The following is a 23,856-nucleotide window of genomic DNA, read 5'->3' as shown; positions in this document are numbered from 1 at the left end:
CCTGCACTTCTCTCCACACTTGGAATGATTTTCTTTTCTCCTGGCTCATCTCTACCTTCTTCATAAAGTGTTACTTCCTGTGAATGCCTGCCAAACCTCCCAGGACAAATTAAGCCCACTCAAATACATCTCCTTCAAGGTACTCATCACATTTCTAATTACATGTTTAACGTCTCTTTCCTTTGTTAAATTTCAAGCTGTAAGATGGCAAGAACTGTATCTTGTTTCTTTACCTGTTCCTAGCACCAAGGACAGTGCCTCACACATTAATTATTTGTTGAAAGAGAATGGGTGAATGAATGAATGAATGAGAATATCTTTCTTTTTATGGGTAACTCTTGCTCATCTTTCAAGGATGCAGATCAGATGTTATCTTCCCCAAGTGAGTTATAGTCAAATCTGATTCATCTTTGGATCCCTGGCTTGAGACCTGACACATAGTTCATATACCAAAGGTATTTTTTAAATGATAATCAACTTTTGGCCATAAATTGAAAATTGTTGGAACTGAGTGATGGGTATATGAGGGTTCGTTATAGGTTAGTATATAGTTGAGATTTTTCATAATAAAAAGTTAAAATATTTATATTCACCCCAAATCAAATGAAAGTATATTCGAAGCTGACCTTGAAGCTTCTGGTTTGAGCAAGCTAGTAGTTGGTGGTGCCATTCATTGGAATGGAGACGTGGAGCTGTGTCCAGTCTGAGGGGTGTGTGTGCGTGTGTGTGCATGTTGGGGAAGGTTCTTTTTCACTTCAGTGAAATTCCTTAGAAGAGAAATAAAAAATGATGAAATAATGAATTTAGATTTGGACATCTTTAGTTTTAGGTGCCTTGAGAGCATGTCCAGTCAGTCAGTCGTTCAATAGGTTAACAGGTTCAGCAAATTAAAACCTCTGCCTCTGCACGAGCCTTTAGGGGCTCTCTGAGTGGTAACGTAGCCCCTTGTCATCCTTGATGGCCCCTGGGCCACTGATCTGACCACTGGGCTCTATCTCACTATCCAGCGAGGGTCTGCGGTAAATATTGCACCCCACCATCCCTTCCTTGACATTTTCCATTCACAGTCTCCCCTTCCTTATGAATTTCTTCCCGGGGAGCAATTTATTCTTGACTTTTGCGAGGCCCTGGTGTCACAGCTTTATGTTCAGCAGCAGGGTTAGGGTGTTAAGAAACATCTGGGTTCCAGTCTGAGTTCAGCACTTATCGTGACTGTGGGGAAGTCGCTTTACATTTCTAAATCTCAGCATCTGCTTCTGAAAAATGAAGATAATAACCGTGGCGACTGCACACGGCTGATGTGAAGATTAATGCATGTAAACGTTTTAACACAGAGCCTGACACGGTATAAGCGATCAATAAATACGAGCTGTTATTATCACCAACGCTGTGTCCTCATTGCCTCCCCACCAGGACGTCAGGCAGTGTTGCGGCAAGAGCGGAGCGGGTTGCAGGCTCGGAGCCTCTCCCGGCGCGGCTGCGGCCCCCGCACGGCCCCAGGCGCTCCGGCTCCAGCCTCGTCCGCGCGTCGCCCCGCGGGGCGCTCGGGGTGAGTCCGTGGAATCGTAGTGGAGGGCGGTGCCGGCTGGGCAGGGGTCCCAGGGAGCCGGGTGCGGGGATGTTGGCTGATCAACGAGGTTGGGCCGTGGGGCTGACCGAGGGCCGAGGGTCCCCTGGAGGGTGCGGCCCCCAGCTCGCTGCGGCAAGTGGCGCCCCCGAGGGGCTCGCGCTCCCGCGCCCGCCCCAAGATGGCGCGCCTCTCCGGCCTCCGCGCGCGCCTCCGCCGCTCGGGGCGCGGCCCCGCGGCCCGCGCGCTCCTGGGCGGGGGATGTTGTGATGGAGAAGCCGCGGCGGAGCCCGAGCCCCGCAGCCTGAGCCACCTCCGCCATCTGGGCCTGGGGCCTCGCCGCGCAGGTAGGAGCTGTCCCTGCCCGGGCCCAGTCCCGGTGGCTGGATCCCGACCTCCGGCGGCGGGAGGATCCTGCAGCCCCTTCCCCGCGACGGTCTGGGGTCCCCCAGCCAGGCCCCATCCCCCCCATCCCCGGGCCGCCCTTCCACCGCGCGCCTTCAGACCGTCCTTCTGTCCCCCCCGCAGGGTCCACTGCGGTCCTCACACCGCCCCCTCCCCTGATCTTTACCTCCTGCCCCTCCGGGATGACCAGGGGGCGAGTATAGAGGACGCAAGGCGAGGGGCGGTGGGGATGGGGGAGGGGAGGTCAAGGGCCGGGAAGGGATGCAAGGTGGGGTGGGAAGGCAGGCTGGACAGATGCCAGCAAGGGTCCCAGGCCTGAGATCTGTCAGGCTACATTCTTTTGCCCTCAGTGACCGAGGGGTGTGCCCTGGGGCGGCTGTGTCCCCAGCTCGGCCGGAGGCCTAGCACTCATTAAGAGCAGTTTTCCCAGAGCCAATTCAGAGGTTATTCCGAACCTATTTTGAATCTTCCTGTGTGTCTCTTGCATTCTGAGCCCCTCCAGCTATAGTCCTAGGTCTCTCCACCCTTCAAAGTCAAAACCTTGTCTACACTTGCTGTCTTCATTTCCTTACTTCCCATTCATTCTTAAAACCACTCCACTCTGTCTTCTGTTCCTGACACCCACTGAACTGTCCAGACCAAGGTCACCAGAGACCTCGGTGTGGCAAACTCCAATGGACATTTTCTTTTATCCCCTTTACCTTTTAGTAGTATTCGGTGGTGTATGTCGATTCAGTCTCCTTGAAGCTTTTTCCTGGTTTCTCTCCTAGGGCATTGTCTGCTCCCTCTCAATCTCATTTGCTTCCTCCTTCTTCTCTCTTTAGATGCTGGTGAAGCTCTTGGTTCTGTCCTGAGCTGTCTTCTCCAATTCTGCTCTTTCTCCCCAGGTATTTTATTCACTCCCAAGTCTTCAAATTTCATATATATGCTAATGATTTCTCAATTTTTGTATCTGGCCCAGACTTCTTTCCTGAAAACCAGACTTATATCCAGCTGTCCTCTTGATATCCCCCTTGGAAGACCAATAGGAATTCCAAATTTACAGATCCCAAACTGAATTACCTTCCCTGGCTTCTTCTCTACCCTACTTCCAAATCTATTCTTCCTTTCAAATATCAGAAATGGCTGCTTTCCAGTCAGTTACCCAAGCTGGAATCCTGGGCAAGATTTGAGGTTAACCTCTCTCTCTCACCCTCTGGATCTAATTTCACCAAGTTCTGTCATGTCTATTACCTAAATATTTCTTAAATACATTTGTATCATTCCATCCCCACTGCCATCAAACTTAATCTGGGCCACCACCCTTTTTTCCTTGCCTGCTCTAATAGTACACTCTTGCCTACCTCCCCTTAACTATTCTCAACACAGCACACAGAGTGATCCTTTAATAAATGCATCTATCTGGCTGGGCATGGTGGCTCACAACTGTAATCTCAGCACTTTGGGAGGGCAAGTCTGGAGGATTGCTTCAGGCCAGGAGTTCAAGACCAGCCTGGGCATCATAGCAAGATCCCATCTCTCTGAAAAAAAAATGAGCAAGGCGTTGTGGCATGCTCCTATAGTTCTAGCTACTTGGGAGGCTGAGGCAGGAACATCATTTGAGCCTAGGAGTTTGAGGCTGCAATGAGCTCTGATTGCACCACTGCACTCTAGTCTGGGTGACAGAGGGAGACCCTCTCTCTAAAAAAAAGCATCTGATGACTCATTCAACAAATATGATTTGAGCCCTAATGTATACCAGACACTACTTCAGGTATTGAAGATATAATTCGGATCAAAATATACTGGGTCCCCATAGAGCTGACAATCTAGGAGGGAAATCTAATAAGAATAACATTGAAAAATGTGATAAATTTCACAAAGGAAAGCTGTATGGTACAGCTAAGCTGGTCTGGGGGATAGGGAGAGAGAGTCAAGGATGGCTTCTCTGGAAATATGACATTTGGTCTAAGATGTGAAGGATGAATAGGAGTTAATTAGGCTGAGAGAGCAAGGGGAGAAGGTCCCGGGCAGAAGGAAAATAACACATTGTAGGGGGAGCTCATGATGTCTTCGAGGAATCAAAAGGAGGCCACTGAGGATGAAGGGCAGAGTGACTGAAGCTGAGGATAGGGAGAGCAAGGCAGGGCTAGACTGAGTGGGGCCGTTTAGGCTGTGTTAACAATTTTGGTCTTTAGTAAGGTCTTTGTCCTTGGTGTCGATTGCTAATGGTAATGGATATGGAGAGTAGATGAAGTCCAGAAATTTTCTTGGAGAAAAAATGATCGGTACCTGGGGATGGACTGAATATTGGGAATGAGGGAGAAGGACGTACACAACAGGATGGGTAGTCATATCATTCCACAAGCCAGGAGCCTGAAAGAGGACCAGTTAGGGGGTGGGAGTGAGAAACTCGAGTCGGCATATTAGTTTGAGAGGCCTTTGAGGCATGCATGTGCAGATATGAGGTAGAAAGTTGAAGGTACATGTTCGGACTTCAGATGAGGGGTCTGAAAGGGAAACGTAAATTTGGAAATCATCAGTGTATAGGTAGTAACTGAAGCTGTGGGCATGAATGAACACCTATACTGAATATAGGATGAGAAGGAGAAAAGGGCATAAGACTAGGCTGTGAGAAACTCCAGCATGTAATGGCCGGTAGAGGAAGATGAGCCGGCAAAGGAGTCGAAGAAGCCAACAAACAGTAACCAGAAGTGTAGGGGAAAAACCGGGAAATATAGAGTGTGGAAGCCGTGGGTGAAAGCTGGATGAGAGATTCATGGGGTCAAACGCTGCTGAGAGGACAAACAAGATGAAGACTGTAAGAGTCTGTTGGGTTAGACGACATAGGGGTTGTGTTGACCTCAGTAGGAGCTGTTACTGAGTCGTGCTGGGAGTAGAAGCTGGTTTGGAAGGGGTTGAGGAGTGAGTGGGAGGTGAGGAAATGGCAACATGGAGTAGAGACAATTCTTTCAAGAAGTTTGCCTGTGTGGGGGAGGAAAGAGCTGGAGCAGTGAGTGGCTCTGGAGGAGTGTCAGGTCAAGAAATGTTTTGTTTTCAAGTTGGGAGATAGTGTATCCTATTGAGAAGGAGGGGTTGATTACATAGAAGAGAAAGTAGATTAACAGCGGTGTAAAATTCCTAAAAAGGCATGGCAGGAGGGATTGAAATTCTAGGTGAAGCAATTGGTTTTAGGAAGAAGGAGAGAAAAAGCTAGGTGCTGAAGTTACTAGGTTTGTATGTTTGAGGATGTTCTCCAACTGATGGCTTCCCTTTCCTCTGTGGACTGGGGGGAGATCACTCCCTGAGAGGAGTGGTCCAAGGAGAGTTGTGCTCCATTCTCAGGCAGGCCTTCACTGATTCTGGGCTAGGGTAATCTCCAGGCTCTTGAAATGCCCTGTTCTTCCCCCATCATGATATTCAACCATTCATTCAAAAAAATAGAGAGTACTTATGGATGCCAGGCACTATTGGCATGACACTGCATTGTAATGAGTTGTTCAGTGACTGTTTTCCCATGTGAGCTCCTTGAAGGGAAGAACACTTTCTTTATTATTCATCACTCTCCCCTGTGCCTAGCACAGTGCCTGGCATATAGTAAGCTGTCAAATTAGAAGACCCCTTACTTTGAGCAAGACTCAGCACCTAACCCTGTGGTTTGATATCAGCTTCTTCAGGTTTAGCGGCATTTCCTGCCTTGCAGGCCCTGCCCAGCTCTCTGCCTTGAGTGAGAACCCATTCGGCTCTTGGCATCCTTTGAGATGCTCCAGGTATGGATAACCCCAGTGAGAGTGGAGAGATTGGATGGTACTCCTTCTTGAAGAAATTGGGCAACTGGTCATCTTTTTGACCTCAGAAAGTGAGGTGATGGAGACCACACTTCTTCCAGCTACATGCTCGGGCTTCAGCACTTACAGCAGAACTTCCCCATTCCTCCCGGAGTACTTTCTGCCCTAGTGACCAGATTGGCAGGGCTGCCCTGAAGTCAGCCTGGCTTTTCACTGTCCCAGCCTCACATTGTGTATGCCCTTCTCAGGGCACGCCTCCCAGTGCTAAGGAGGTTGGTCCCAGCCTGATCTCTGAGAAACCTGGCTCCATACACCACCGCTTCAGAGAAGGGCTCACCACCCCTAAGTTCCTCTGAGCTTGGCAGAGTCCTGGGGTCTTCCACCTCCTGAGACTCATGGAGATACCACTGTTGAACAGTCTCTGAGCCAGGATGTTGGTTTAGCTTAACTCCCTCCCTTCCTCTTCCTAGAACTAAACCCTCACCTTTCCAAGACTCCTGCCCCATCTTGCTTCCCTCTCAGGAACGCTTCATTCTCCAGCACCCTCCCTAACGCTCCCTTTGCCCATGCCCAGCCCACCGGGCCACACAGCCTTGGTATCTATTCCCGGCCAGTTCCGAGATTCCTAGTTCCTGGTTCCTCCCACCCCATGTCTGTCCCCTCCATCCTTCCTTTCCTTCCACACGGCGGCCCACTCTGTGGCAGGCACACAGCGCGCTCTCCTTGGAAATGGGAATACGAAATTAAATAAGTCATGGTCTCAGACGTTCTGATAGAATGTGGTACTGGGTGCTGTGAGACACAGAGGAGAGAGAGAACAGGAAAGACTACTTAAGAGCTGTGGCCACTGAGCCTAGTTTTGAAACACAAGCAGGGGTTCGCACAAAGGGAGACAGGATTCCAGGCCGAGGGAGCAGTGTAAACAAAGAGCCAGGGCTGTTAGAGTGTGTGACGTGTTCCAGAATATGCCACACTGCACGTTCATGTGGCTGGAGGAGAAGGTATGAAGGAGGCGGGAAGTGGGAGGAGGCCTGAGAGGTCACAGGGGTCAGCTTGAGGGGTCTCTTGGGTGTTCTGCTAATGAGCTCAGACATTATCCTAAAGGCAGCAGTGAGTCCTCTAATTTTTTGAACCAGAGTGACACAATCTGGTTTCCATTTTTGGAAGATTACTGTGGTTCTGGGTGGAGGCAGAGCCGTCTATTTTTTCTTCACTTATGCCAGTGACCATGAGTGTTCTCACGGGCCAGGTGGAGCCACACTGAGCAGACCAGCAGTTACACGTGGGGCAGACACGTGGACAGAAACCTTTCTCCCTTTACAGATGTCCGCATAGCATTGTGCTTGGGTCTGAGGAGCTAGAAACCACAGGGAGGTGAGCTGTGGCTCCTGCCTCAGGACCACGCGCCACCCCTGAGGAGACTGCGGGGGGAGGGGGGGCAGGTGTTGCTCAGGCAGCCTGTAGCACCTGTGCTCAGAGAACTGGGGCAGTGGGGAGTCGGGGAGTCCTCCTTAGTGGAGGAAGGGGGAGACAGGGAACTTTCTCCAGGAGAAGGCTGTGCAGTGGGAGTCAGAAAAAGGGCACTGCAGGGTTCTTTGAGGCGGTCAATGAGGGAGGGGTGGGGAAGGGCCGGGCAGGAAGAGAGAACTCTGAGTGAGATATCAGGAAGGAGAGAGTGATACAGGAGGGCTGTCTGAGGGAGGGGTCTCGGTGAGGCTCAGTATGGGCGCAGCAGAGCGGTGGAAGGTCAGGGGGGTGGGGAAGATGGGATGGGCCTGAGAGTAATCCCTCGGTGTGGGCTGGAAGGGTAAGAAGGGCTCACAGCACTGTGGGGAAGGCGACCCACGCAGGGCTTGTGAGGAGGGAGCCTGAGGGGTCAGGAGGGGTGGGCCGTCATCGTGGAACAGGAGATCCTCATACCTGGAGGGCAGCTGGCGCTTGGTCAGGTGTCATGAGCCACGTTGAGGCGCAGTACTGTAACCAGTGCTTTCTGACGCTGGCAGAGGAGATGCCAAATGGGGCCCAGAGGAGATGGGGGTGGGGAGAGGACGGGAAAGAGTCATACATTCATTCATCAATATTTGTTGAGTTCCTGCTCTGTGCCAGGACTATGCCAGGCACTGGGCATGCCGTATGGAAAAAAAGGACAAAATCTTCACTAACGTGGAAATTATAAATGAGGAGACAATAATTAGGCAAAGTAAATAATAAATGAGCTTGTCAGATGATGACAGGTGCTAGGGAAGAGTTTGGGGATTGCTGAGGAGGGGCCGAGGTAGCCTGCAATTTTAAAATGGGTGTTCAGGGAAGGCCTCACTGAGGAGGGGACATTTGGGCAAAGACCTGAAGGGCAGGAGGGTCCAGATCAAAGGTTCCTGCACTGACCCAGAACGGGGCCTTGTGAGGGCTGGCAGGGGGACTGGTACCCGAGGGGAGTGGCTTCATAGAAATCATCACCAAATGTAGCTTTCGCTGGCCAAAGGAACTGTGAATTGGAGCCGAGGGCCCTTCCTTCCCAGTGCCATGCCCTAAGGGGCTGGTTCTGTAGCTCATTCCCTCCTGTCCTCTCAGTTGTGTGGGGTGGGCTTGGGGGCTGGTTGAGTTCAGTGATGACGGTGATAGGGACACAGTCTAGGGGGCTCACAGTGGTGGGGCCCAGGGAAGGCAGTGTGGCAGGAGGAAAGGGGCGGTCGGTATCCAGTGTCCAAAGCTCATGAGCCAGTCCTATGCTAGCGGTGTCCCTGGCACAGTACTCCCCAGTTGGATGAGCTGGGGGTGGGGCCACACAGAGAGCCTTTGTCCGGATGCTCTGCTGGTGGGAGTGAGGGCAAAGCAGGCGCCAGCTGTGCCATCCCAGAAAACTCAGAGCTGGGGATTTGGGGATGGGACAGGCTGTGATGGTGGTGATGATGCGGGGACAGAAGTTGAGTCCTGTCATTCTTATAGGAAAATAGCTCCTGGGGGGATGAGGAGATGCAGGTCATAGCCCTGGGGCAGAAGCAGGGAGGCTGCCGTCCTGGCCCACAGGCTCAACAGCATCTCTCCTCCCTACCCTGCAGGATCTGCCACGGCCATGTCTGTTCCATCGTCACTGAGCCAGTCGGCCATTAACGCCAATAGCCACGGAGGCCCTGCACTGAGCCTACCCCTGCCCCTGCACGCTGCCCACAACCAGCTGCTCAACGCCAAGCTGCAGGCCACAGCTGTGGGACCCAAGGACCTGCGCAGCGCCATGGGGGAGGGTGGGGGGCCTGAGCCAGGCCCCGCCAATGCCAAGTGGCTAAAGGAGGGCCAGAACCAGCTCCGGCGGGCCGCCACGGCGCACCGTGACCAGAATCGCAACGTGACCTTGACACTGGCAGAGGAGGCCAGCCAGGAACCTGAGATGGCGTCCTTGGGCCCCAAAGGCCTGATACACCTGTACTCTGAGCTGGAGCTCTCAGCCCACAATGCGGCCAACCGAGGGCTCCGAGGACCCGGCCTAATCATCAGCACCCAAGAGCAGGGGCCAGACGACGGCGAGGAGAAGGCAGCAGGGGAGGCCGAAGAGGATGATGAGGATGAGGATGATGATGAGGAGGAGGACTTGTCTTCTCCCCCAGGGCTGCCAGAGCCCCTGGAGAGTGTGGAGGTCCCCCCGGGGCCCCAGGCCCTCACAGATGGCCCCCGGGAACACAGCAAGAGTGCCAGCCTCCTGTTTGGCATGCGGAACAGTGCAGCCAGTGACGAGGACTCGAGCTGGGCTACCTTATCCCAGGGCAGCCCCTCCTATGGGTCCCCGGAAGACACAGGTACCTGGTGGAGCTTGCCATGGGCGTGTGGGAGGGCATGAGGGCAGAAGTCAGGCCTGTCCACACAGAGGCCAGCCCCAGCCTGATAGGAGCTGCAGAGCTACGTGTGTCCTCAGTCCATAGCAGGCCGTGCCCAGGCCTTCTCATTTGAGTGCTTGGGCAGTCTGGTAGGTCTCCCAGCATGCATGCCCTGACGGGTGGATCTGTCCCTCGTGTGTGCCCTCATGGTTGGCATGTGGACTCGTCGTTTACTGGGCACTTACTAGGTAATAGGCCCTCTGCTCAGTCAGCATTTTTGGATTTGATCTGCACAACAATGCAGTGAGGCTGATGCTGTTATTATGTCCATACTACAGATGACAGAAAAGAGACCTGGGAGGTTTAGGAGCTTTCTCAAGGTCACAGACGGTCTGAGATCACAAGAGAACTGAGATCCAAACTAGATCCGAGCCGAGGCTCGAGCTCTTGGCCCCCGTGTTACGCGGCCACCAATGCACACAGCACGATGCGCTGAGGTGTTTGGGGCAGTCTGCCCTGTTTTAACAGGCCAGGTCTGGAGGGAGCAGCCAGCACCTTCCCACCAGCCAGGTCTACCTGGAAAAACTGGGGATGCCGTGTGCTTACACTCAGCATGCCCCATGCAGAGCACCACACTGGCAAGGATACAGTTTTGTCAGGAATAGGATATTGACTAAAACTTAGAAAACAAAGAAAAAAGAAACGTGCTTTTTTTGGGGTGGGGGGAGAATGGATGTTAGGATTCCAAGGATTGGCCATTAAATGTGTCCCATTTAAATAAGTTGAGTCTCCACATTTGCTAATGTCATGTAGAAATACAGACAGAGCTGGAGAGCGAAGGGCAAAGATAACAGGCTGTGGCCACAGCCCTGGAGTTCCTGGGAGCGTAAATAAAGATCAGGAAAGACTCCCATCCGCACCAGGTCGAAGACACCATACCCAGACCCCAAACTGTGAAACTTTGTAGGGAGCACGGGGTTCTGATGAGCCTGGGGCTGCACACCGTCCGCTTTCAAAAAGCTTCCTATGAGCGTTATCAAACGTATACAAAAGTAGAGAGAACAGAATGATGAGCCTGATTTACCCATGACACAGTTTCAGCAATTATCAATACAAAGCTGATCTTGCTGCGTGTATACCCTCACCCACCCCTGGGCCGCAGCCTAGGTCATTTTCAGGCACATACTTTCATCTGTAAATGTTTATGTATGCATTCCTAAAAGATAAAGCTCTTTAAAACAAAACAAAACAAAACAAAACACACCACAATACCATTATTGTACCTACAAAATGTTAACAATAATTCCTTAATATCATCAAATATCCAGTCAATGTTTACATTTTTTAAAAGTTTGTGTGTGTGAATCAGTATCCAAATAGGTCTATGGTTGATATGTCTTTTACTTAAAGTTTCTTTTAATCTGTAAGTTCCCCCCCAACTCTTTCTCTTTATTTATTTATTTTTTTTTTTGCTTGCAGTTTTTTGTTTGTTTGTTTGTTTTAACTGAAGAATCATGTTGTTTGTCCTGGGTTTTCCATGGTCTAGAATTTTTCAGACTCTCTCCCTGTGGTGGTATTTAACATGTTCCTCTTCCTGGAATTTCCTGTAAATTGGTAGTTAGTTGTAGAGCCATGGTCAGATTCAGATTTGAGGGTTTTTGTGTTTTGTTTGTGCAAGAGCTTGTAGGTGGTATTGAATACTGCTACCAGAGGCAAAGTCTGATTGTGCTCTTCTTGTGCGGTTAGTGGCCTTTCATGGTCATTGCCTTGACTCCCTTTAAAGAGAACAGCCCCTACTCCACTCCAGCTGGTTATTTTTGAGGTCAGGGTTGGGGAAAATGTAGTCTTAACAGAGCCAGTTCAAGGGAAACTGAAAACTAGATATTGATGTCAAATACTTTAATTTCTAAACTTTAGCAACTGATTCTGTTTTTTTAAAAGCATTGTACAGGCCACACAAAATCTGTCTGAGGCTTGCATCAGTCTGCAGGTTGCAGGTTGCTAGTTTGCAGCCCTCAGGGGTGTGAGTCAGCAGCCAGATAGAGGTCTGGTTGCTCAGTGGCCCCTGGGTGGTCACTGTGGTGGCCACACCTAATTCTGGGAGTAGGAGGACAGAACTGCTGAAGAACTAGGAGTGGTCTGCTGGGCACGGGCAGTGACCTCAGCAAGGGCTTAGGAGTGGCGAGAGGATTCTCAAAGATCATGCACTGGTGGAGACCATGTGCATTGAGGGTAGAGGTGTGGGGCCAGCCCAGGGGAGGGGCCAAGTGACTGCTTACTCTATTGTGACTGTGTTCCTATGACCATGAGGGCCATAGAGGAGGTTTGAACTCCTGTGGGAATGAGGCTAGAATTGAGCAAAAATTATTTTCTCCTCCCTATCCTAGGATCTCCACAAGTTCTTGATTGCATGGATAAATGTGTGAATGTGTGAATTAAATGAATGAATGATGAATGAATGAACTTTACTACTCTGTACCAGGCCTTGTCCTAAATGCCGGAGATGTGTACTATGGGGGAAAGATGTTCTTAACCTCATGGCCCTCACAGCCTGGTGATGAGACAGAGAAAGAAACAGGTGGTTATGATCATTGCAATGAGCTGTGAGGCAGGGGCAGCTACAGGAGGGGTCCCTGACCCTGCCTTTGTGTGTGGTCGGGGAGAGGGCAGTGCGTCAGTTTTGAGAAATGACCTATATACAGATGTCTGAAGGAGGAGTGGGTGATAGCCAGGTGAAGATCTAGGGGAGGCTGGGCTGGGCAGGGATAAAGGATATGTTCCAAGCCAAGAGAGAGAGTTGGGGGGGGGGAGAGAGAGAGAGAAGAGAGAGAGGAGAGAGAAGGGGGGGAAGTGGCCAGAGATAGCTGAGAGGCAGACAGTTGCAGGTTCATGACAGTACATAAAACCTGGGGAGGAATTTGGATTTTATCCTGAGGGCAATGAGAAAACAATTAAGAGGATTAAACTGGACAGTAACGTGATTAGTTTAGCATCTCAGAAGAATCATTTGGGCTGTAGTGTGCAGCCCAGATTGCAGGAGACTAGACAGGAAGATAGAGACCGGTTAAGATGCTGTGGCAGCGATCCAGGTAGAAAAATGCTAGTAGCCTGGACTGTGGTAGTGCCGTGGGTGGAGAGCATTAAGTGAATCACTGATGCCTCAGCAAACGAGTACACCTAGCTTAGCTGCCAAGGCATTCATAGATGAATGAATGAAGGAAGGAATGATACATGAGCATTTCATGCGTGCATGCCTGCAGGAATCAATGCAGGAGTGAAGGTGTATGTTCCGGAATAAGTGCATGCGTGTGGAAGCAAAGGCCCAGGTGGGCTGTGCTTGAGGGGAGATGTGCCAAGCTCCAGACGGGCCTCCCAGATGGTCACGGGGGGAGAAACTGCCCCTCCACGACAGGTCGGAAGGATGAAGCTCTTTGAAGTACAGGCCGACAGGGATGGCAGATGGATTAGTGAGTGTGACTCAGTCAGGAGATGGTGGACTGGTCCCCAGATTCCAAAAGTGTCTGACCCTCATGAGGCAGGCTGTGGCTGTGGAGGGCACGGAGGCCCTGAGTGTGGTGTTCCTGGAAGGTTTGGGCAGGAGAGCCCTGAAAGCAATGGAGGGTCTCTGGGGAAAAGCAGGCATGCCCTGAGCCTCAGCCACTGTCAGGTGCCCACTGGAGACCTTATTTCTGAGGGTCTGAGCTGGGGGCCGGTGGTAGGAGAGGCAGTGATGACTGCCTAGAAGGTGGATGGGCAGGAAGGGCCCCTCCCCATTGGATGTCTGCGGGCCCACCTCATTTGGAAGCGGAGCGGAGCGGGTGAGGCACCTTGCCTGAATAACTCTCACAGCAGGTGTGCAGCCACCTTGGTGTAACCACGCCCACTCCCAGCCCCTCTGTGTCTGGTTGCCCAGCAGCCTGGGTCTTGGGACTGCCTGTCCCTCAGTGCTGCCTCTTGGACCAGTCAGGATTCCTGGTTTCCCTGGCAACGGGAAGCACGTCAGCAGCCTGGGCGCTCCCAGCCGGTCCTGGTGCTGCGGTTGCCGAGGAGACGCTGCAGCCTAGCTGGGCCCTGGCAGGTGAGGGGGGGTGGTGCTGGGAAGCCCCAAGCCCAGCCTGAAGCTTGCTGGGGCCCAGGCCCTCAGGGCCCACCCTTGGGTTCAAACTGCTGGGCAGGTTCTGGGCAGGGGAGGGATCCCTGAAGGCCTTGAAGCCACACCCTGTTTATGCTGAGAGCTGTAGGCTCGGCAGGGCCCCACGCGGCTGGGGTATTCCCAGGGGCTGAGTCTCCTCCTCGTGTCCCTAAGACTGGGCTTGACTATAACACTAACGTGACCTCTGGAGGGTGGGATGGAGGTTCAGGATTGGGGGAGGGGAGCCAGGGTGAAGAAGAAGAGGTATGAACAGGAGGGGCTGGGGTCTCATGAGCACCCCCTTCCTCCTCCCATCCCACCCCAAGGAGGTTCCCCAGCTTGGTGGTCCTGGCCCCTCCCTAGTGAGCTCCAGGCGGGGGAGGATCTTGCCTGGCAGACGCTCTGCCCTGGTGAGAAGGGGGCGGGATGAGCTTTTCTCTGCAGCCCAGTACCAGGCTGTGAGCCCAGCTGGCTGGGCTGGAGGGGCTGTGAGGAGGGAGGGTAGAGGCAGGAGGGGCTGAGAATGAGCGCCATGTTCTCCCAGGACTTTTTCCTGGCCATCATCCTGCAGGACAGCAGCCCAGGTGAGGCTTGGCATGATGTGGGGCGGGGCTGGCAGGGAGAGCAGAGTGGGTTACAGGGATGGGGTGGTGTAGCTTTGCCGGCAGACAAGGGTGTATGTCACAGATGTGCAGTACGTGTGTATGTACATGAAATGTTTGCCTGCATCTGTGTGGCAAGGGTCAAGGTGTGAATATCTGTGGTGTCTGCACACATGTGGCAGGGGTTGACGTATGTCATGTGTCTGAGTGTATGTTCACCTGTATGTGTGGTACCCAAACATGTGTCCAGGGTCATTGTGGGGTGGTGTCTGCACATCTGTGTGGCAGGGGCTGTATATATAGCTGTATGTGCACATACCTCTGTCTGTGGTGTCTGCATGAGTGGACGGCTGGACTTCGTGTGTGTTTGCCCTAGCACACGTGTGCACCTGTAGGTGATACCTGCCATCTGTGCTGGCATTTTCTGTGTTTTGCACACCCTGGTGTTTGTGGCTGCACAGGTGTGTGGTAAGGCTTATATATGTTGTGTGTCTGTGTGCACATGTATGGAGCTGGTGTGTTCACCTTCGTGTATGCTGAGATGCAGATATGTATAAGGAGGTTAACTGGGGTCACCCAACCTCCCTCCCTCCCTTCCTTCTTTCCTTCCTGCCTTTCTTCTTCCCCACATGTGGCCACATTAGTCAGTAGCAGGGCCCAGGAGGAGACCTGAGCCGTGTCCCCTACTGGTAGCCCCCCATGTGGTGACTCCAGACTGTAGGCTCGAGGAGGAAGCAGGAACCATGTTGTGCTGTAGCCCTTCCCTTGGCCCTTCTTCTGAACCATGGGGTCTCAGGGAGGGGATTGGGCACAGGCACCTGGTGTCTGCTTGTTGGCGCTGACCCTCACCAAGCCTCCCACCTGGCAGATTCCTTCTGGAACCCCAACGCCTTCGAGACGGATTCCGACCTGCCGGCTGGATGGATGAGGGTCCAGGACACCTCAGGGACCTACTACTGGCACATCCCGACCGGAACTACCCAGTGGGAGCCCCCTGGCCAGGCCTCCCCCTCACAGGGGAGCAGCCCCCAAGAGGAGTCCCAGGTGAGGCTCCCAGGCCTGTTGTTTTTTGACCAGGGGTGGAGGGGGTGTGCTGCTACAGCAGGATGAGCCATCCACTCACTTCCCCCATCCCTTCTAGCTCACCTGGACAGGCTTCGCCCATGGAGAAGGCTTTGAGGATGGAGAGTTCTGGAAGGTGGGTGAGGGGATCTGGCTTTACCATGGGAGTAGCTGGAGAAGGGGTATGATTTTGATCCTGATTCCTCAATGCCCTTCCCAAGGATGAACCCAATGAGGAGGCCCCGATGGAGTTGGGACTGAAGGGCCCTGAGGAGGGGACATTGCCCTTTCCGGCCCAGAGCCTCAGGTGAGTCACCAGATGCAGTGGGCTGGCAGTGGGATGGATCTATTTGGAAGGGCCTGGGGACAGCTCGACGTATGGGGGCCCTGTACCAAATGTTACCATCTGCCTTCAGCCCAGAGCCATTGCCCCAAGAGGAGGAGAAGCTTCCCCCACGGAATGTCAACCCAGGGATCAAGGTTTGTTGAAGACCAATACCCGTTCTGCAGGCTGGGGCCCCTCTGTGTGCAGGACAGCCCCTTGTGTTGTGCTCTGGGGACGCCTCTGGTCTCAGTGTTACTCCCAGTTCCTGAGTTAGGAGTTCTTCCATTCTCGGCACAGAGCCCGTGTATCTGAGCTGGAGGCACTTCAGTTTTAACTCAACCAGCCTAGCAGCCTAGTTGGAGGCCCTTCTAGGCTTGGCTTCCTTGTCCTAATGGGGGTTTTCTCTGGGATCTCCCTCTCCCTAACCGCGTTCTGTTTGGGGAGCTTCTCAGTCTAAGTTCAGAATGCCCTCTCTCCCGCCACCTTCTGAGCTGGGAACTCCTCTGTGTCCTGTGCTGGAGGCTCCTGCAGTTTTAGCTCAGACCTTCTACCTCCTGCCCCTCTTCTGTGTCTGGCAGTGTTTCGCCGTGCGTTCCCTAGGCTGGGTGGAGATGACCGAGGAGGAGCTGGCCCCTGGACGTAGCAGTGTGGCAGTCAACAATTGCATCCGTCAGCTCTCCTACCACAAAAACAATCTGCATGACCCCATGTCTGGGGGCTGGGGGGAGGTGAGGGCCTGAGCCAGTGGGGTGGTGGTGCCCTGGGAACATGAAGGGGATCGTGAGAGATGGGAGATCTGACATGCCCAGGAGAGGGCTGGGGGCGAGGGGTGTGGGCCCACCCCAAGTGGCAGCCCTGTGGGATGGATGAATGACTCTGGGACCTTGGGTGATGGCAGCCCAACAGTGAGGAGGATAATAAAAGGCGTCAAGTGAGAGATGACATGCAACCTTGACTAGGCTGAGGCCCACAGGGTGGGTGCTCTGATGCTAGAGCAGGGGTCCCAGAGCAGTGGCTAATGTCCCCTGAGCTGGAAGTGGGGGAGATCAGCTGCCTTTTCAGCTGGGGTGCCACTGAGTGCCTGCCGGGCCTGCAGGGAAAGGATCTGCTGCTACAGCTGGAGGACGAGACGCTGAAGCTGGTGGAGCCACAGAGCCAGGCACTGCTGCATGCCCAGCCCATCGTCAGCATCCGCGTGTGGGGCGTCGGGCGGGACAGTGGAAGGTGGGAGCAGGGCCTGGGATTTGGGGCTGGGGGCTCATCCGCAGTCAGAGTCCTCCTCTCTAACCCTGTTCTTTACCTCTCTTGTGCTGCCGGACCCAGAGAGAGGTATTATGCCTGTTTGGCTTCACTGTGCCCCTCCCACACCTGGACCAGATGCCTCCAAGCACCCAAGCTCCCCTCTTCTGCCCTGCCCCCACTCCCCGCTGTGCTCAACCATTACCCCCACCTCAGCATGCCTGCTTGTCCACCCTCCCTCCGGAAGGCAGCGCCTACAGGACGCCATCTGGGGGCAGAAGCCCTGGAGGAGCTGTGATGGGCCGGGAGGATGTGGGTGGGATGGGGGCCAGGCTCGGCACTGGGTGGCGCTGGGAGACACTGAGGTTTCCCTCCCCCAACAGGGACTTTGCCTACGTAGCTCGAGATAAGCTGACCCAGATGCTCAAGTGCCACGTGTTTCGCTGTGAGGCACCCGCCAAGAACATCGCCACCAGCCTGCATGAGATCTGCTCTAAGGCACAGCCCCCTTTGCTCCCCGGACTAGCTGCACCTTTGCTCTACAAGGGTGTGGGTGGGGTAACTGAGTGCGGGTGGGGGGCTCCAGGGTGATTAGGCTCTAATAGATCCTCCCTCACTCCTCCCTCCATTCCCGCCTTCCTCAGATCATGGCTGAACGGCGCAATGCCCGCTGCTTGGTAAATGGACTCTCTCTGGACCACTCTAAGCTTGTGGATGTCCCTTTCCAAGGTCAGTGTCAAAACTCCACCAGGTCCAGCCCAACTTTGTTAGCAGCGGTGGGCGACCCAAGAAGAGCCACAAGTTCCTGGACAGATATGATAGAAAAATGAACACGTGGAGACTGAATACTCAAATAAGTGGAGGACTTAGATTAAAGGGAGGCCGGGGGAAGGAAGGAGGTGGCGCCTTGGCTGGGCAAGTGTCCAGCTTACGCCCTGCTGGTGGGGACTGGGGGTGAGCAAGGTCTGCCACCCCAATTGACCCTCCTCTTCTTCCCACAGTGGAATTCCCAGCACCTAAGAATGAGTTGGTACAGAAGTTCCAAGTCTATTACCTGGGGAATGTGCCTGTTGCTAAACCTGTTGGTATGTGTGTTCTTCACCCGGGGACCGCCACCTCTATCCCAAAGCTCTGCCCTCACCCTCTGCCTTCTAGTGCTTCTTCTACCAGACTTTCCTCATATTTGGTGTCTCCCTGTCCTTCAAAATGCATCCTACCTTTCTGTACCTCTGTCCCAGCTGCACTCTGTGTCCTGCCTATAACAGCAGTCAGCACGCCTGTACTCAGTGTCAGCCATGTGACTGGTGCTGAGCCGGGCACAGAGGGAAACACTCCTGCATCCCCCGGAAAAGCTTTGGTTGGGTTGGGGGGCAGGTGTTAGATAACTGGAGACACCAGGCAGCAGCTTGGAGCTGGGTTCAGTATCACAGCACCAGCTGTGGGCTGGGAGCGTCTAGAGAAGGAAGCAGTGAGCATAATTGTCACATGCTTTATTGTCGCAAAGTATTTCCTTTTATTATGTCATTTAGTTCTTGATAATCTAACGAGGTTGGGATTATGATAACACCTGTTTATAGATAAGGAAACAAAGGTAGAGACTATCTAGTTAGCTGTTATATTCCCAGCATTTTCATGGTATCTGTCATTGATTTGTTCATTCACTTAACAAATACCTTTGAAGCCTACCGTGTGCCAGGACCTGTGCTAGGCTGGGGAGAACTGGGAAGACTGGGAGAACAATGGCCACAGTCCTGCTTTCATAGAGGTTACAGTAGGAAAAAACAGGAAATTAATCACATAATCACACAAATAAATCTATAATTATAAACTGAGTGATTCACTGAAAGAAAGTAGTAAGATGTAAAAGAGGAACATCTGGTCTGGGTGGTCAGAAAAGACATCCCTGTGAAAGTGACATTTGAACTAAGGTGAAAAAAATAATGAACAGAAATGAATGTGGTAAAGTGGGATGGAGGCAGAAGCAGGACAGGGAAAGATCATTTCAGGCAGAGTGAACAGTGTGTGTGAGGGTCATAGTGGGAGGCACTTTGGTACTTTGGCAGAGAGAAGGCCAGTGGTGCAAGATGAGGCTAAGATCTGGGCAGTGGTCAGACTTTCAGGAACCTCATAGGCTACGTTAATGATGTGTTCTTCATCCGAAGGGCAGCAAGGAGCATCAGAGGGTCTTCAGGAGTGTATTTGACTTAATCAGATTTGAATTTTGTAAAGCTCACTTTGGCTATACCATGGAGGAGGATGTTAAGTGGGTGGAGGTGGATGTGGGGAGCTCAGTGAGGAGGATCTCCAGTAGTGTGGCCAGTAATGAGAGTACCTTGGACAATAGTAGAGCTGAAGAGGAGTATGTGAGTTCAAGAGAGGATTAGATGATTAAAGTCAAAAGGTCTTGGTGATAGGTTGAATGTGGGGTGAGGAACAAGGCATTAAGGATGACTCCTGTGTTCCTAGCTTTTAGGGTTCCTGGGTAGTGGTGCCATTCTCCAAAGGTGGCAGACGCTGGAAGAGGCCAGTTTTCATGTAGAGATTGAGTTCAGTTTTGGACATGCTAAATTTGCTGAATTTGAGGTGCCTTTGGGAAAACTGAGTGGGAAAGTCAAGTTGGCAGCTGGATTTGCAGGTCTAGAACTGAGAGGAGAAATCTGGGCTAGAGATAGAAGTGTGGGTATCATTGGGTTGCAGAGGTAATTAAAGCCACGGGTGTGGAGTAGCATGACTCCTGACCTCGGAAAGTGTGGGCAGCCTGAAGTGAGAAGGAAAATGAGGGTAGGCCTAGCCTTGAGGCCCTCCAAAATTTAATGGATGGGAGGGGGTGAAATTGCCAAGGACGGTGAGAGCAGGAGAGCAGTGGGAGGAAGGAAAAGGACTGCTTGCTTCAAGGAGTGTTTGGGTATCATGTCAAAAGACATTTAGGAAGAGCTCAAGAAATGTTTGGTGAATGAAGAAACAAACAAACTAGTGAATGAATGAGACTTGCTTCAGATCACATGGCCAGGAAAGGTCGACCTAGGGCTCAAACCCTGGTCATCTTCAATCCTCTTCTCTTTCCCTCATAACATGCTGATTTTAATGACCAAAACATTATATTCAAAGAGAGAGCCCTTCTTAGAAAAGGTGGGGATTGAATTGGGGTTTTGAAGGAAGGCTCAGATTTGCAGAGAGGAGTGGGTATTCCAGTTGGGTTTGATAGTGCCACCAAAGCCTTAGAGCTGGAAGTGAGAAAAGCATGCTCAGGGAGAGAAGGGAGGCTTGGCTGACCCCCATAACTTTGTTTTGTTCCCTCCTTCTCACTCTGAACTTCTAAACCCTTGTTGGCTCTTCTAGTTGTTACTCATACTCCCATATCTGCTCCTTTCCATCTGCCACCTTACACTGGTCCTCACTGTGCCAGATCAGCTGCCTGCGGCCCTGACTACCCCATCAGCTCCATGGGTCTGCCCTGTTTGAGTTATCTCATGTTCCCTTTTTAATGTTTCTTAACACCGGCTCCTCCTGAAGCTGCAGTATTCATTCATTAATCATTCATTCATTCAGCAAATGATTGAATGCCGGCCTTGTGCCAGGCACTACTCCAGGTTCTTGGCATACATTAGTGAACAAAACTGACAAAGATCCCTGCCTTCGTGTAGTTTACATTCTAGCAAGGAGAGACAGACAATAAAATAAGTAAGCTGATGTGTTAGAAGGCAACAATTGACATGAAAAAAAAAAAAAAAGGCACATCAGGATAAGGGGATTGGGAGTGTGAGGGTAGAGGTCAGGGTATAGTTCTCAGTCGTGGATTGTTACCAAATCTGACAGCCTTTCTAACAGCCTTTTTCCAGACCATGTTGTTCTGCTTTTGCTGCTTCTCTGTGAAACTTCCCAAGACACTGAGGTCGGCTCCACCCCCGCAGCCTCATCTATTCAGAAGTTTGACTTTGATGTCCCTCCCACACCCATGAGCATTGAACTTCCCATTGCCCTGGCCTAAATGTCATAAACATCACACCCCTCTGCCTTGCTTTTGAAGCCCTCAGCAATCTAACCTGGCCCATCCACTCCTGCCTGTGTTGTCATCTTTCTGTGGACTCCTTGTCATTTGGTTTTATTAGTTTGGGTGCATTTGCCCATGCTGCCTTGAGGATGACTGGCTCATGTGTCTGAAGTTCCTTCAGCAGGTAAACCCTGTGTTAGGACTTTGGACATAGGGATGAATTAAACTTGGTCCCTGTTCTTGAGATGGCCTCAGTCCAGTGTGGATAAAGGTTTTCCAGCAGTTACAAGATATTGTGGTAAGAGTTGTCTCAGAGTTGTCCGCTCCCTGCCCTGCAGCAGGAAGGCTTCCCAGGCAGCACTTGAGTGGAGCCCTGGAGCCCTGAAGGATGAGAATCCGGAGTTTCTCAGACAGTCAGGAAGGGGGGTTGGGAGGCACTCCAGACAGAGACTTCTCCCTCAGCTGCAGTCTGTGTCCCTTGAAGGCATCTTCTTTTCTTGTTTTGTATTCCCCATCTGCCTAGCAGGCCATTTGCCAAGATTAGATGTTAATAAATGCTACAAAAATCATTTGAAGCTCAGGGAGCAGTAAAATATGAGTCTTGACAGCTCAGATGAGGCCAGTTTTTGGAGGACTTGCATGCCTGGGAGAGGAGTTTGGCCTTGGTCCAGCCAGAGGTAAGATGAGCAAGGCCAAAATGGGGCAGGACTTTCAAGGAAGACCTTTGTCTTCTGCTTTGTCCTGTCCACAAAAGGTCCACATGGTCTGCTTCTCGGGAGCTGAGAGGCACTGGAAGGGGTAGAGGGTCTGGGAGTGGACAATAGAGGCATATGCCTTTTGTGTTGGCATTGTGTGAAGACACAGTAGGTGACACAGCCAGTTTATGAGCAGAGCAGGGACTAGAACCCATCCTTTGCCATGCCATGTGCTCCTGTCTTGGTTTGCTGCTGAGCGCAAGCAAAAATGGGATGCATGAGCAGAATATTTAACAGCAGTTCAAGGTGGAGGAGACTTCTGTTATAAGGGAAAGTTGATTGATCTAAAAGGAATCTTGGGTTCCTTGGCCCTGGAGCACATTATAGACATTCTTGGTTAGAATTAAGATTTTGAAAGCCCTTCTTTAATAGTTCCAAAAACTAGGAGTATAGAGGAGGTAGCAGAAAGGCATGGCTAAGAACCCAGGCTCTGGAATCAGACTGCCTGAGTTCAGATCCCCATTTCTCAGTGTAGCCTACAGCATATTACCTGGTCTCTCTACGCTTCAGTTTCCTTATCTTTAAAATGGCAACTAAATAATCTATTGTGACATTGTTCAGGCATAAATGAGATAATATGCTGTAATAACTTAGCAGAGTGCAAGTAGGTATCTTTAAAAAAAAAAACTGGGGTCTTGGGAGAGGACTAGCCTATAGGGGTTGATTTGGGAATCATTGCTGTGGCATGAAGCAGTGTGGTGTCTGAATGTGATGAGCACAAGATTTGGGGAGGTCAGAACTTTGAGGGGTCAGTCAGCTTAGGAGGCTGGAGGAAGAGGCAGAGTCAGTGAAGAAAACCAAGCCTAGGATTCAAGATAGAAAAAAAGCAACAAAGTGTCAAGTCACTGAAGCCAAGGAGGAGAGCCGCAAGGAAGGGCGACCTGGATAGCATCATCCTCAGTCCTGTAGGCTGGTGAAGTGGGGATTAGCGAAGGCCCTGGGTTTGACTGAGCAGAACTGGAAGGTCTAGGGTAGAGCTGGGGTAGCTTCTCCCTGCCCTCAGTGGTGTCATGTTATGTCCATATCTTCTAGGGGTGGACGTCATTAATGGGGCCCTGGAGTCAGTCCTGTCCTCCAGCAGCCGTGAGCAGTGGACCCCAAGTCACGTCAGCGTGGCCCCTGCTACCCTTACCATCTTGCACCAGCAGGTAAAGAGCTGGCGAATGGGAAGGCACAGCTGTGCCTTGCCATGGAGGGGAGGGGAGTGGGGTGAGGGGAGGAGCTGCCAATAGGTTGGATGTGCCGCAGCGGAACACAGGGGGCCAGAGGGTATTCCCGTTTACTGAGTTCCCTCCTCCAGACAGAGGCAGTGCTGGGGGAATGTCGGGTGCGCTTCCTCTCCTTCCTGGCTGTGGGCAGAGATGTCCACACGTTTGCATTCATCATGGCTGCCGGCCCAGCCTCCTTCTGCTGCCACATGTTCTGGTGCGAGCCCAATGCTGCCAGCCTCTCAGAGGCTGTGCAGGCTGCGTGCATGGTAAGCCCATAGGGTGGTGGGGTGGTGGTGTGCCCCGCGTGGGACCTGCTGGAGAGTGACTGTGCCACCTGCCTCCCTGCAGCTTCGCTACCAGAAGTGTCTGGATGCCCGCTCACAGGCCTCCACCTCCTGCCTCCCAGCACCCCCTGCTGAGTCTGTTGCCCGGCGTGTAGGCTGGACTGTCCGCAGGGGCGTTCAGTCGCTGTGGGGCTCTCTTAAGCCCAAACGGTTGGGGACCCATACCCCATGAAGAAGCCCCCATCCTCCCTCCACCTGCTTGTGTCGAGCCCCAGGGAACTAAAGGGTGTGGGGCAGGGAGGGGCCCTAGAGGCTATTCCTAGGCCTCAGGGCCCCCCCAAAGCTGCCCCTCCCCAGTAGCTGGGGTTCCCTGCCTAGGGGCTGGAGAGGGAGAAATCTAATCCCTTCAAGGAAAGTGGTAACACTGGAGTGATGACAAGAGGAGCAGGAAGCAAGGCCAGCCCCGGGCTCTCCATCCCCCTGTGTTTCAGGTGGAGCAGGAGGAACTGGTCCAGGCCAGGCCCCATCCTCCTAGGGCCCAGCAGGGACAGAAGGGAGGGGACTGGTCTAGTCATGGGTCCCTTCCTCTCTGGTCTGTGGGCATTTCTGCTGTACTGATATCACTAATAAAGTCTGTCTGCACTGCTGTGTGCCTTCCTATGCCTACACCATGCCACAGCCCCATCGCCCTGCACCTCAGTTATGAT

The 23,856-nt window shown here is 52.3% G+C and overlaps 1 protein-coding gene across 7 annotated transcripts; it reads left to right on the top strand.

Annotated features, from left to right (window-relative positions):
• Positions 1–1,804: 1,804 nt before the first annotated feature.
• Positions 1,805–23,796, top strand: APBB1 (amyloid beta precursor protein binding family B member 1). 7 transcript variants are annotated; one of them, XM_069469452.1, is made up of 15 exons: positions 1,805–1,914; positions 8,799–9,530; positions 15,151–15,326; positions 15,424–15,480; positions 15,566–15,651; positions 15,761–15,824; positions 16,248–16,397; positions 16,766–16,893; positions 16,993–16,998; positions 17,292–17,406; positions 17,553–17,637; positions 17,910–17,993; positions 22,687–22,802; positions 22,955–23,131; positions 23,214–23,796. In XM_069469452.1, exons 2-15 carry the CDS (start codon positions 8,813–8,815, stop codon positions 23,379–23,381), a joined length of 2,130 nt encoding a protein of 709 aa, XP_069325553.1. In that variant the 5' UTR covers positions 1,805–1,914; positions 8,799–8,812; the 3' UTR covers positions 23,382–23,796. The 7 variants fall into 7 exon arrangements, with proteins under 7 accessions (XP_069325553.1, XP_069325554.1, XP_069325559.1 ...); XM_069469454.1 differs by lacking the exons at positions 1,805–1,914; positions 8,799–9,530 and adding exons at positions 13,596–13,878; positions 14,225–14,264; XM_069469453.1 differs by lacking the exon at positions 16,993–16,998 and having other exon boundaries at positions 1,858–1,914.
• The last annotated feature ends 60 nt before the right edge of the window (positions 23,797–23,856 follow it).

Source organism: Eulemur rufifrons, chromosome 6 (assembly GCF_041146395.1).
Source record: "Eulemur rufifrons isolate Redbay chromosome 6, OSU_ERuf_1, whole genome shotgun sequence".
NCBI classification, from domain to species: Eukaryota; Metazoa; Chordata; class Mammalia; order Primates; family Lemuridae; genus Eulemur; species Eulemur rufifrons.
This window is presented reverse-complemented; position numbering and strand designations above follow the sequence as displayed.